Here is a 14,301-nt window from a genome sequence, read left to right on the forward strand (position 1 = left end):
TAATCCAAAAAATGCGAAAAGAAAAAAAAAACAGCGCCTCCCTTCGGTTGGATTGGGAACCAAGTTGTTGTTTTTTGTTTATTTTTTTGACATGGTTCCTATACCCTTGCCACGTTTTTTTGTCCAGATAAACAAGGAAACAACAACAAGATCAACATTAACTCTTCTCCCGTCTCATCTGCTGATGGTTTGTAGGCCAGGGTTCTGGACAAGATCTTGAACACCATATTCTCAGACATCGACGTCTTGGGAAGGAACCCGCCGCTGTCTGAGTGGAATCCGGACTTCTTCCTAAGGATCACGAATGAGAACAAATGGTACGAAGTACTGTTTTACTATCCACCAAATATATGTGTATTCTGGTTTTGACAGGTTTTCACCAATTTCTGTTTCTGGGGGCAGCCGCTGAAAAAAAAAGCTACAAAGACAAGCTGTGGATGATGCTGTGGCTTCAAATGGAGCAGATATTCACAACCAACCTTGTCCCAGAAAGGAAGGTATTCAACCCAACTTTTTTCCAAGAATTATGCATGTTCGTACGATTCCCGTTGTGCAAGGATTTTTTAATGGACACATCCATGTATGCCTTTACTTTCTCATGTTGCAGCATCGACCAACTGTCTGATAGGATTCGAATTGACACTGCTTTGGCTGTTGTAAATGAGCACTTCAATGAGCTCCGCGATGAGATAAGGTAGCGGGTAGAGGTGGACTAGAATAGCCGGAGGGCAATGGCCGCTGTGTTGCCATAACCCTATTTTTGGTGTAGGATACGTCTTGATCATGCTGGGCTTTTCATGCCCCATTTTGTTGGCATATAGGGTGGGCTATCACTTTGAAGTGGGACCAACGCATCGCTGCGCACAACTCCACTTCGATGTTATTGCTACCTGACCCACCATTTTGAAATCCATGTCGTCTGGTTTAGCTGGCTGAATGTATTTTGTTGCATGCCGATGCACCATTGTATGCCATGAACCACCTCTTTTTTTGACAATACTTGACACCGTGCACTGCATGTTAAATTAGCACGGGTTAAACTTTATATTAATTTTTGGTCTGTAATGGAGTCTGCAATAAAGAACACAGCAGGTATTATCATTCCTACGACAGAACCCTGGTGTGGTTTTTTTTCTTCCTGATGGATAGTGACATACACTTAGTACCAAGAAAACATGGACATTCGACGAAACACAGATTAAAGAAAATTTCGTCTCGAACTCGAACAAATTCTAAGTTATTAGCTCACCAATGCAATAAAAACTTTCATAATGCAACAATGTCTCGTTATAATTCCTTGCGTCCCACCCGCTAACCACATGACTCGGTTTACATTAACATGCCGTTTCTAACTTAACTTATCAAACATCAACTATTGTTACAACACAGACCAACACATTTAGGAGGCATATCCTCACAAGCTGCATTACATACTCAAACATTTTAAACACAAGCTATGTTACCGGAATTAATGCATAACTCACATAACTTATGCATACGCCCCTTCCGGATGTCACCTCAACAAGGAGAACGGGTAGCAGCCAGCCGTATCCAATCCAACACGATGCATAACCTCCAACAAGAACAGTTCAGCCAACTCACTCAAATTCGTAGTAGTCCTCACCCCCATCTCCTGCTTCCATGCTATCGTAAGTCGTGCCAGCCTCAAAACTATCGATGTTCTTCCCCACACTTGATTGTTGACACTTGTGAGAATCGTGTCCACCCTTTTCACACAGTCGACACCTTTGAACATGGCAGAACATATCCCGGGAGGTGACAACTCTTCGACCGCATCCTTTGTACCTTGCCTGCAACGGGTCCCGAACAGACACCCTGCTAGCCTCCTCAGCAACACCCAGCCTTTAGCGACGTTTGTCCCGTAGGGATTGGCACTCCTTTGCCAACCTTGTTTTAAAGTCCACGTAGTCCTCGAAGAACCAGCAAGACAAGCTAACCAGCTCCCTGCAATCATCCAACATTGCCGCGTGCATGCTCATGTATGCCGCGTCTGGGATCTCCCCAACACGTGTTCCGTCGCAGGGTGCACGCAGCTGCTTTGCCCTCTTTGTCCACAGTTCAAGTATTAGGCTTCTAGGGATAGCTGTCATATTCAGATAAACCAGAACCCCAACCATGTGGATACAAGGAAGTTCGAAGGACTCCATCCGCTGACAAGAGCAACTGAATTCGTCGTCTTCCTCGGCCCACGACATGGCCCATGATCTCTGCTTACAGTACATTGCAACCTCAAACAAAACACAAGCGCTCGTCCTCATAGTGGACACGACTCTAACATTACTGGCTAGCATCAGCACCTCCCAAAACAGTTCAAAAACCTCTCTTGTATAAACCGTCGCAGCGAACTGCTCAATGGCTTTGAGTTTTGTTTTTACAACAGGCTCGCCGTACGCAGACTTGTAGTCTGCCACTAGTTCTCTTCTCCTCATGAATTCCAGATAGTGTTGGAAGTGCTTCACAAACTCCCTCAGATTGTACCCGTTGTGTATAAATTTTTCAAGCTGCATATTCAAGGCCTCGCACCTCAATGTCATCTTCAGTCTTGTGAAGAATTTCCCCCGGATATGCGCATTAGACCATGAATGCTTCTTTGCATACATCTCCGATATCCGCAGATGATCCTCCAACCCGTGGTCTGCCACGCTGTCTGTCCATATTCTCTCAAATTCGTCAACCTCTAGATCTCCCATCAAGCGACGAAATTTCCTAAGAAAACCCAGCCGTCCAACTCTAGCAGTGGCATTCCTTAACAAATGCCAGCTACACAATCTTTGATGTGCACCGGGGAAAACTGTACTAACTGCACTCTTCATGGCAAGGTCCCCGTCCGTGATGACAAACTTCGGTTGTTTCCTTTCATTGCCTCAAGAAATGCCCGTAACAACCACACATAGCTTCTTTCGCTCTCGTTGTTCAAGATGGCGCAGCCGAACACCACCGTCCTGATATGATGGTCCACCCCTAAGAATATTACCAAAGGGCACTTGTATTTGTTACGATCGTACCTTGCATCAAATCCCAGGATATCCCCAAACACGCTGTAGTCATAACGACCTGTACCATCACACCAGAAGAGATGTTCCAGCCTCTTGTCAACATCCAGCGAGTACTTTCAGAACATCCCAGAATTAGTGGTCTTTAGAGTTCCCAAGAACTTTAACGCGGCCTTAGCATCTGTCGGGCCAGCACGCCCTTGCTTCTCTATCGTATTATATATGTCCTTTATCTCGAACCCAATAGTCTCAAATTCCCCTAACTGATTGGCAAAGGCGCGGAAAATCGTCGGTACCCGTATCCCAGATTTTCTCATGGAATTGATTTGGTGCAAATCGCCTTCCTTGACTGCTCTGTGTGACTGCAACAGACCCCTAAACCTCGCATCCAGCATGGGATGATTATGGTTATCGTAGAATTGCTAAACAACCATCGCCCGCTGGCATCATCAACGTGGACCTTAATCCAGGCTTCACACCCGCACCGCATGATCGGTCGAGGATCCATCTTCCTGTCTTCCCGCTGCATGTGTTTTCCGTCTCGCTCTCCTTCCCTCGAGCACACAAATATCTGCCAAATGATTTCGCCCTCCGCCCCCTGCTTTGTTCTGCGACCCACCTTGGACCTCCTGACCGAGAATCCCTTGATGCGACCGTGTTCTTGTAGTAGTCATAAGCTGCTTGTAGGCTTGTGAACTCCATCGTAAGGACGTCCTTGGCTGTCAGGGAAGAAAATTCAATTGCGCCAAAGGACCCTATCCCGTCAACAATCCTCACTGCTGCTTCTACATCTATGTTCGCATCTGCGACAGACGAATCCATCGCTTCTGCTTCCTCTACCAGCACGGTTTCACCGCTCATTCCATCATCAGCATCCTGCAACGAACAACATGCGGCATATGTGACAACAGGCGGTTGGCCACATCAACATAAACCGGTCAAACAAAAAATCATAACATGAGCAACAAACACACTTGCGACGCATAGACTCGGTCAAAATTAGATGAAAACTCGTAGCTTGGCTCCACAAACCCATTTGACTGTAACAGTTCAAAAAATCGCAGTGAGCGAACAGAACATCGGCGTTATCAACCATAATTACGAACACACAACTATAATCCCAGACATCCAAAATAATCCAACTAAAACTCATTCAACTGTAACTCCAGACATACTAAAATAATCCAACTAAAACTCATTCAACTGTAACGACCAACCCCGATTTTCGGTATAGAATTTAAAAGGTAACAAATCTAATTCGGCTATGTGCCATTCTAAACAGCAACCTCGAAAAATCAAACGGTTAAAACTATTGGGGGACACGGGGAGGCACGGGCCCCCAATTGAAATCAATTTCTGCGCATACCTCCCCTGGCATTATCGGACAGTAAAAACCTCATTGACACCGACAAAGCGTACCTGTGAATCTCGTTGCCCGGTGTGGTCCATTTCCTTCCCTTATTTGAACCTCGAGACAACCAGATCTCGATGTGTGCTTCCGTGCCGTTTAATCCCGCGTTCTTCTCCGCCGTACACCGCCGTCTCCGTGCAGGTCGACCAAAGGAAGCTTCACACTGACCCCAACACAGCTTTCACCTGCCTATTAATGGAATTCGGAATTTTGCTTTAATACCGGATTCTTGTCTCCTCCCCCTATTTTTTTAATTTCATCCCTAACCGCTACTCTTAATTATTGTGAATTGACCCCAATCTTTTTCGAAAATTGACTTCATTACCTGGTCCACCAAGATCTTGAATATACTTTTCCCACCGAAAAAACGTCCTTGTCCAAATCAACATCATTGGCATAGTTTGTGGTTGGGGCCACTAAATTATACATTTATACCTTACAAAAACAATAACATAACCCAAAAAAATTATACCTATGCTTAAAATATTAATATAAATAATCTATTTATATAATCTAAAATATATATTATTTGAAAGTATATATTAAAAATTATATTGTATTTTAAAAATATTAAAATGTTTAAAAGTTTAAAACTTCTAAATTCTTAAATTTAGCTAGAATTTAAATATTATAAATTATAAAAAATTTAGTCAAATAATTATAATTATAATATAACCCTAATATAAAATCTTAGTACAAGTATATGTTAAAATAATAAAAATATAATTTTTAATTATTTTATTATAATTTGATTATTTCAATTAAACTTCGGATGAAATTGTTAAATTTTTAAATTAGTAAATTAATAACTGGAGTTGTTCGATAATTGATTCAATTTTTAGAACATTAATATTAGAAACTAAGACTTAATTTAGTAAAATTTTTACCTTTTAAAAATTGTAAAATCTGTATTTAATAAATTAAATTAAAAAAATTAATAAGTCCAAATAATAACAAATATATTTAATAAAATAATTTTTAAAATTTAAAAATATTATAATAAAAATTTATATAAAAATTAAATTTAAATATTAATTAATATATAAAATTATATTAAAATTTTTAATTTTAATAAATACAAACTAATTTTAAAAACTCTCCTTAGTACCCTAAAGAAAATATCCCCAACTTTTAAAAACTATCATCTCAAACACGGCACCCGATTAAATGCTCCTTACAACTTTTGGAGTATCGAAATTCCACAAACAAAATAAGTGACAAAGTTGCATTTTATTTATTTTTATTTGTTTTTATTATTATTAATTGCATACTAAAAACAAATCAATTTGGGATAAGGGTTTTTTATGTTTTTTGTGCGATAAAAAATATGGGCTATTATTAAATCAGATTACATTACTCTATTTTGATTTGATATTAGATTATCATAAAATTATAAAAAAATAAAAAATTAAAAAATAAAAAGACAAAAATATTCTTTTAAAATTAATATGAAAAGATTAAAATATCAATTAAAAATAACTAAAAATTTAATTTATTTTAAAAAAATAAAATAAATTTTTAATAAATTTTAAAAGGACAAAAATAGTAAAATACTCTTTTAAGATTAGAGTTATTTAATTATTTTAAAAATTAAAAATTTATATTGAATTTAAAAAGAAAAAAAGCACTCTTTTTAAAGAGTAACATTAAAATTTAAAAATCTAAAATATCTATTTAGTATTAATGATCTTTTCAAATGCTTTAAAAATTAGAAATTTGTCCTAGATATTAAAAAAAATGAAAATATACTATTTAAGATTAATTTTAAAAAGATTAAAATATTCTTTTAAGATTATTGTTGTTTAATTAAATTATAATGTTAAAATTCAAATTTAATTTTAAAAATATTACATACACTTTTAGATCATTTTAAAATGATAAAAATACTAATTATACAATTAAGGTTGTTTTATTAATTTAAAAGAAGAAATTTGTATTTGGTTTTAATAGATCCAAATATATTTATTTTATATTCATTTTAAGGTTAAATTAGTTTATCAACTTTTATAATTTTACTAAATTTGTAGTTAAGTATTTATAGTTTAAAAAATTTTAATTGATTTCTTACACTATTTTAAATTTATTTTATAATTAGGTCTTTTCTGTGCCAAATTCAATAAAATTAAAATACCAATCGATCTGGCCTAATTAATATTAAAATTTGGTACCCGATAAGTAATCATGTCAAATGAAATTTTGTACTGATTATACCCCACCTTAATTGGTTTGGATATCGAATTTAAGATTCTGCAAATCCAAACTAACCTGATTATCTTACATATTAAAAAATAAAAATATAAAAAAGTTATATAATTTTTTTCTAATCCTAATCTCACTTCAACTATCATTCACCTATTTTTTTATCCTTTTTTTTGTTGTAGATGTTTTTTTCTTTAATTTTTTTTAAATTTAATTCTAATTCATTAATTAAGGGTGCTCACAGGTATAGGTAATCCGATTACCCGTCTAAAACCAATCCAATATGATTATATTGGTTTTGAATCCAAAGGATAATCGGGTCAGATTACCCTAAACTTTTGTCAAATTTTTTGTCAATTCAATTATATTCATATCAAATACTTAAATAATTTTGTAATTATTTTTAAATACCAAAATACCTTTTGTCAAAGTTAGTGACTGATTTATATAGATAAACAACTAGTCAAATAACAAATGATATTATAATTAGTAATAAAATTTAATGTTTATAGTAATTTTATTGGATTGAAGTCTAAACTTAATAGCTCATTGGATTAATGTTAAACTAACAAATTTCATTTCAAATTATTTGTTAATTGAAAAAAAAAATTATTAACTTCTTCTAACTATTTGATATTCCATAATATGCTAAATTAGTAAAGAACACCTCAAATTAAAATTAATACGATGAATAAACGAAATAAAAAAAGTTAGCAACAATATATTGACAAAAAATATAATTATTTATGCGACCAAATTTATTTATTATAATTTATCAAGTTAATCAAAATATAATTTTAGTTATGATTGCTAACGTTATTATAGGCATGTTGTTGGATAACTTTTTATTTTATATTTTAGATATTCATATATTAAAATTAAATTATAAAGTAAAGTTAGAAAATCAAAATAAATCGTAATATATAAATTATGTGTACAATTATACAAATATAAATTTTATGTTGATGCATAAATTATTGAAAGTAAATACACCATATATAAATTATAGAGAGCTGAATTTGTGTTGCACAGAAAATAAAATACGGAAATAAATTAATTTTCTTAGCATGTATTAATGGCTTAATTTATATAATAATAGAATATGTTAAATTTTAATAGTAATCATAATTGTCATTTATTGGAAATATAAACTAAAGATTATAATTAATGTGTTTATAGTTTCACGAAAAAAATTAATTTTTTTAGTAAATATTAATTATTTAATAATCCTACCAATACATATATGTTTAATCTAATTAATATAGTATTAAAATAAAATTTTAATAAAATTTTAAAACTCCAAATAATAAGGGAGTATTATAACAGGCACCCTCAAACACACGAGCTTTTGATTTCCAAAAACACGAGGTGCACCTCTTTCAAAACTCTACCACCAAATCAAGCCTAAAGCAAAACAAAGTCAAAGTGACTTGTAGGATTACAAAACAACTTTCCAAGTGCATAGTGTGAAGTGAAGTTTATCAAGGCAGGAAGAAGAAGGAGGTCTGAAAGTGGGGGATCTGCGGCTATGACAGCACTGTCCAACTCCAACGATACGGCCATAACCTTGGAAGAATGGAATGGCTCTTCCACCTCCAAGCTCTCTAAGACTTTCACCATCCAAGCTTCCTCTTCCTCTGTCTCCTTTAAAAGGTACTCTCTTTCTCGACCATTATAATTCACCTCTTTCCTCTTTTATTCTTATTCTTCGTGCTTCTCTCTCATTCACGCAGATCCGGTGCCCGTTTCACCCATCTTTGGAGACGATTATTGCAGGCATTAGTTCCTGAGGCAGGCCTTTTCTATTCCTAATATCTCAATAAAATAAAATAAAAAAAGAGGAAACCTGAAATTTTGTAATTAATTGTTTGTTCTTCATGGCATACAGGGTTTTCCTAGCAGTGTGACTGCAGATTATGTTCCCTTTCAAATATGGGATACATTGCAGGTAAACTATGCAATGCAGAAAACAATGTTATTGAGGAATGTTCTTGTTTTGGATTTAACAATTGATTGATTGTGGCAGGGTCTTTCAACTTATACAAGGACCATGCTGTCTACCCAGGTAATTCATTTTTCATTCTGTTTATGTAGTAATCATTGTTTTGTGAATATCTAGGGTTTACCCGTGTTCAATATTATCCCTTTCAGGCTCTCCTTAGTGCTATTGGGGTTGGCGAGAAATCAGCTACTGTGATTGGTGCCACTTTTCAGGTATCAACTATTTGTGTTGTGTTTGATTGGTTAATGAGTGAACCCTAATTGTAAAATGGCGTACGGGAGATAAGATTTTGATTGTTGAAACTATTTACAGTGGTTTTTGAGGGATCTAACCGGCATGCTTGGAGGTATCTTATTCACATTCTACCAGGTATGCATCTCATGTAATTTATTCAAGCGTATGAATTTGAAAATGAAATTTCTGGAAATAACTCCATGTGAAGTATCTTGCACTTTGGCTAACAATATTTCTGTTTAACTCACATGATGCAGGGATCAAATCTTGATAGTAATGCCAAAATGTGGCGTTTGGCTGCAGATCTTATGAACGATCTTGGTAGATTCTTTCACCATTTTTTTTATTTTTATTTAAATTTTCATGCAACCATTTTCTCTACACATTGCTGAGATGTGCAGAAATAAGCCAATACTAATTATTTAAATTTGAGCACTGATGCGATAGTGATTCCTGGACTGAGATTGCAAATTGGTAGAGAGATGGGGAAAAGAGTAGAATTTTTCGATTATTCAGAAATACTTCGGTGCCATTTTAGATTGACATGACATAAGAATTTGCATAACGGAATTATTCTTTTCTCGTTGGAGACTCGAGCAAGAGAGGTGCTCCCGTATGTTCTGCTTATTGTTAGAATTCAATTTTACAAATTGAACACAAGTGAAAAAAGGGAGAATAGAAAGCATATACCTTTCAATAACACAATTTAAGAATATCAGAGGAGGACATATTCTACACAGAATCCTTTACTTGGCAACTACTGGCTAAGCCTTTTATTTATTTATTGGAAGTAAAAATTATAGCAGCAAAAAAGTGTAAACCTTTGCTGGTGCCAATCAGTGTTAAATAACATATTTCTTATTGCACTCTTCATATGTCAAATTAAATTTTATGCTTCTCTTTGATTGCAGGAATGCTAATGGACCTTATTTCGCCACTGTTTCCGTCAGCTTTTGTGATTATTGTTTGCCTAGGAAGCATATCAAGATCATTCAGTAAGTTCCATCACTTCTTGAAGTTGAAATATAGATTAGTAATGTGATTACGTGTTAGTTGTTAGCTGTAGGTCTCTTACCTCCTTATTCCAAATTTCCAATAAGTAAATTTCTTAATTTAGTCTCTAAATATACTTGAAATTTGAATTAGCTGGTGTTGCAAGTGGAGCCACTAGAGCCGCTTTGACGCAGCATTTTGCGCTTCAGGATAATGCGGCAGATATATCTGCTAAGGTACAAGTTACATTTAATGTTACATAAAAATTAAATTTTCAAAACGCAAAAACAAGGGAGGATGAGACCTAAGTCTTCCACTTTCTTAGAAAAAAACTATTTACTGCTATTATCTCTCTCTTGTTTACTGTTATTTACAAGCAATGGCAGCAGTATATAAGACAATCACTAGGTGTAGTCACAATAGTAGCAGTTTTTATGTCTGTTACCTTTACCTTTTCTTTTAAAAGTATGTATGTGCATAGGTTTTTCTCTGTTTTAGGATAAATCACCAAAAATGCACCCGAATTATTTTGGTGCTAACAAAAATGCTCCCGAATTTTTGTTATCGACAAAAATGTCCTCAAATTATTTAAAAATGTGACAAAAATGCCCAAAATGAATATTATTTTTTATATAAGTGGGAAATGACTTTTGTATTGGACAAACTACATATGCATTTGATCCAAAATTTTATAGTAATATTTAGATAACTATTTAGAAAATACACATAGAAAAATGGATAAAAATTTTGACTTTTAAATTTTTTCATTTTTTAAAAGTATTATTGGTTATTGACAAAAAAGTCACCAAAAAATATATATACTTAGCGAAAAATCACAAAATTTTAAGGATAAACATTTCTCATTTTTCTAATCATGCTTGCAAAAAACCGTATCAAAATTCAATCTCTAAAGTATTTTTTGAGAATATATATTTAATGTTGGACATTTTTGTCACGTTTTTAAATAATTTGAGGACATTTTTGTCGATAACACAATTCGGGAGCATTTTTGTCAACGCGAAAATAATTCGGGTGCATTTTTGGTAGTTTACCCTCTTTTTTAATCATGTTTTGATGTATTAACATCCCATCTCTATAGGAAGGGAGTCAAGAAACAGTGGCCACAATGATTGGCATGGCATTGGGCATGCTTGTTGCTCGCATCACCATAGGACACCCACTAGCCATTTGGGTTTGTTTTTTGTCCCTAACCCTGTTCCATATGTATGGTATGTCCTACACATTTTTATCTTTAATGTATATTTGATACACTTGTCTCTTGCATAGTTCTTGTGTTGCACAATCAACGAGAGGGAAAAAAAAAATGAAAGGATCACATTGGGCTTATGGACCTTATCAAGTAGTAACTGCTGTTAGAGATTGATAGTATTAACTTGATGACAGTGCTGTAGTTGGTCAGAGTTCAAGTTTCTAATATCAACGTGTTTGGGGAAAATTAGCACTCCAATCTTTTCAGAAAAGAAAAAAAAAATTGAACAATATTTTCTTTTTTACACCAAAAATAATTTGAGTCTTACAAATATTAGTGGCGGTTTGAGATAGAATGTAAAAGGAATAGGATTTTGATTGCGTTAAAATCTTAAATTAATCCATGACATTGAGATCTTAGGATATCACTTTCTCAAATAGTTGAAAATATTCAACTTAATGGTTCCAAATAGTCTGAAGGTAGATAAATACCGTTTCCATGCATAGCTTCTTTGTAAAGAGGTATTTCCTCCCTAAATACATGTCCTAAATCATTGATGGAAACCTGATGCCCCAAATCTTGTCTCTTTTCATAGCGAACTACCAAGCTGTGCGGTGCCTAGCATTGACCTCATTAAATCCTGAAAGAACCACTATTCATTTGCAGCATTTCATGAAGACAGGCAAAGGTATTATCTTCTTTTATTTTATCTTACTTCATGGTAACTACAACTTATCTTTGATGTCAAGCTATTTATACAGAAAATTTGTTTATTTATTTATTGAATCTTAGCATTAAATTTACTACTCATACTTATTAATTATTAATCTGTATTTCATTTTTCTTATGTATATTAATCCATGTTTCTAATCCTTTTGCAGTTCTGTCACCTGAACAAGTCTCTGCAAAGGAACATGTTTTACCTCTTAATCTCACTGTATGGAGCTCAAAGAATGCTGATTTGCTGTATACAAAAGTACATTTAGGTACAAGGGTTTCATCATTAGATAACATGGAAATGTGAGTGGCTTCCTTATCCTTTGAGAAAATTTGTTTCTTAATCCATGAATAATACTTTAACAACCTTCTGGGTTCTGCCTTAACATATGATCACTGCTTTATTATTTATTTCAAGATAATGGTTCACTTTTCTGTTCTAGCCTCTAATGGCCCAAAATCATGGCATTGTAAACTCATGCCATGTTAAGCTCTAACTTTTTGAAAATGTTAAGCAGTTTCTTTTGGACTTGAAACCTTGACAATATACAAGTTCATCGAACTTTGTGAAGAAATGTAGTTTTTATTTTCAAGATATGGTGCAGCAAGAACTGAATTTAAACCTTTTCGTTATAAAAGCTCTACTATATGATCCTTCTCTCCTGTAAGTTTATGTTGTTGGGTGGCGATACATGAGTGGTACATTTAACTAAGTTGAAAGCAATTGTCAATTCTTGCTCAGCATGTGTTATCATTTATCAGTACTACGTCTAAACTTAAGTTGCATGTTTATTCTCGATTATTGTTAGAAATAGCAGTAAAACTTCATTAATAAACCTTACTTGGAATTTTCTTTTTGTTAAATGATGACAGTAAGGAGAATTTGCTTTCTGCAGCATCTTACTATGCAAAAGGTTGAGCTCTCTTCATAATGTTTATCTACTAACTTTCACCTTTCCATTTGATGTCTTAAACCTTAGTTCATTTTTTGTTATTTTCACCTATAGCCAAGTACTTACTAGTTGAAAGGAACGGAACTGTTAATGTTATTGTGCATAAAGATTCAAATGCTGCTGACGTTCTGAAATCATTTGTTCATGCTCTCATTCTTGCAACGAATGTCTCTGAGAGCAAATCTTCGCATTCAGACAGCCAAATGTGGATCGATAAGCACTACAACGTGTTTATTCACAAGGTATTCATGCTTCTGGTCAAATTCTATTTAGCTTCTTAGTTTTGAAAGTGCGACTGGATATATTAACATTGGTGCATGCTATGGTGGCTTTGGTGGCTTTGGTGGCTTCGGTGTCTTAAAAGGTGTTGCTAAAATTAAAGTAATGCTGTTTTATTATTTAACAACGCTTTTAATTAAAAAAAAGTATTATCAAAATTAAAAAAAAAAAGGTGACTTCAATTTTAACATTTGTATAGTCATTGTAGCCACTATAGTCACTGTAACCATAGGTACCACAGACTTCACCATTAACATTTACCACTATTAACATTTACCACTAATGACACGGGAATTAAACTAAATTGATTTCGGGCAGCTCAAGTCATTAGGCTGGAAAACAGAACGGCTTCTATCACCTATAATATGGAGGGCAAACTGGATCTATAAAGCATCTGAAAAGAAAGCCGATTAGGTTTCAGTACATGAATATTGTTCTAGAGAAGGCGACTAGCAGCACCTTCGGACTGGAGAGTTGCTTGAAGTGGAGTTGAATTATGGTTGACAACGTTAGCATGATCTTTTATAAGTTATTTATGATTTCGCTGTGATGCTATGAAGATAAAGAAAGCTTGACTAGTTGGTTGCATTGCCCTTCCACCCAACCTAATGATCTGTGTATTCATTTTGGTTCCGAGCTAATACACTCTTCCATCATTAAATATGGTGTTTGACGCATCTAACGCGGATGATACATTCCAGATGTATATGTCAGCACAGTGTATGAGCAAGAAGTTAGAACAAATAAAGCATCCTTTTAACAGATGAATATTTATGTATAGAGAGCTTTTGTTTTAAGGAAAATACATGTTTCCTGAGGCTGCATTTGTTTGTTTTTTTTTTTTGACAAGACAGAATGATACTGAGACGGAAACAATAGAATAAAAATATTAAATGTTATTCTGTGTATTATGTTTGAATACAATATACAAGACACTAATGTAATATTCTGAATTGTATTTGGATAGATATAAACAAGACAAAAATATTATGTAAAATAACTACAATAGTCATGTCATCCCAAGCTCTCATACCCTCCTCTCCTTCTATCTCTCACTCAGTTCTTGAAGTTGTAAAATATAACTCAAGTCATGTGTTGAAAAATAGAATTAATATTTATTATTAATTTGATTATATGCATTGTGTATATTAGGAATTAGACATTTATAGGAACTAATCATGACTCAAACTAAACCTGTGTCTCAAGTATGACTCAACTGCTGTATGATACTTTATTGTGTGGCTCGATTATTCACAACTGTAGATTTTAGTCATTCATAGATGCTTAGC

At 34.1% G+C, this 14,301-nt stretch overlaps 1 protein-coding gene across 1 annotated transcript; it reads left to right on the forward strand.

The window, feature by feature from the left end:
• The first annotated feature begins 7,958 nt into the window (after positions 1–7,958).
• On the forward strand, positions 7,959–14,029 carry LOC112748930 (protein root UVB sensitive 3). The gene is made up of 15 exons (XM_025797183.3): positions 7,959–8,277; positions 8,358–8,415; positions 8,513–8,572; positions 8,651–8,689; positions 8,776–8,838; positions 8,939–8,995; positions 9,118–9,181; positions 9,772–9,855; positions 10,007–10,089; positions 10,953–11,082; positions 11,659–11,751; positions 11,945–12,083; positions 12,654–12,694; positions 12,788–12,975; positions 13,331–14,029. The coding sequence occupies exons 1-15, from the start codon at positions 8,153–8,155 to the stop codon at positions 13,424–13,426; spliced, it is 1,320 nt and encodes a 439-aa protein (XP_025652968.1). The 5' UTR covers positions 7,959–8,152; the 3' UTR covers positions 13,427–14,029.
• Positions 14,030–14,301: the final 272 nt, after the last annotated feature.

Source organism: Arachis hypogaea, chromosome 2 (assembly GCF_003086295.3).
Source record: "Arachis hypogaea cultivar Tifrunner chromosome 2, arahy.Tifrunner.gnm2.J5K5, whole genome shotgun sequence".
NCBI classification, from domain to species: domain Eukaryota; kingdom Viridiplantae; phylum Streptophyta; class Magnoliopsida; order Fabales; family Fabaceae; genus Arachis; species Arachis hypogaea.

Excerpts from the sequence above, each read along its gene's own strand:
- LOC112748930 (XM_025797183.3), top strand. The coding sequence starts at position 8,153 with ATGACAGCACTGTCCAACTCCAACGATACGGCCATAACCTTGGAAGAA. Across the intron at positions 8,690-8,775 it reads GGACCATGCTGTCTACCCAG|GCTCTCCTTAGTGCTATTGG; the intron begins GTAATTCATTTT and ends TATCCCTTTCAG. Across the intron at positions 11,752-11,944 it reads TTTCATGAAGACAGGCAAAG|TTCTGTCACCTGAACAAGTC; the intron begins GTATTATCTTCT and ends ATCCTTTTGCAG.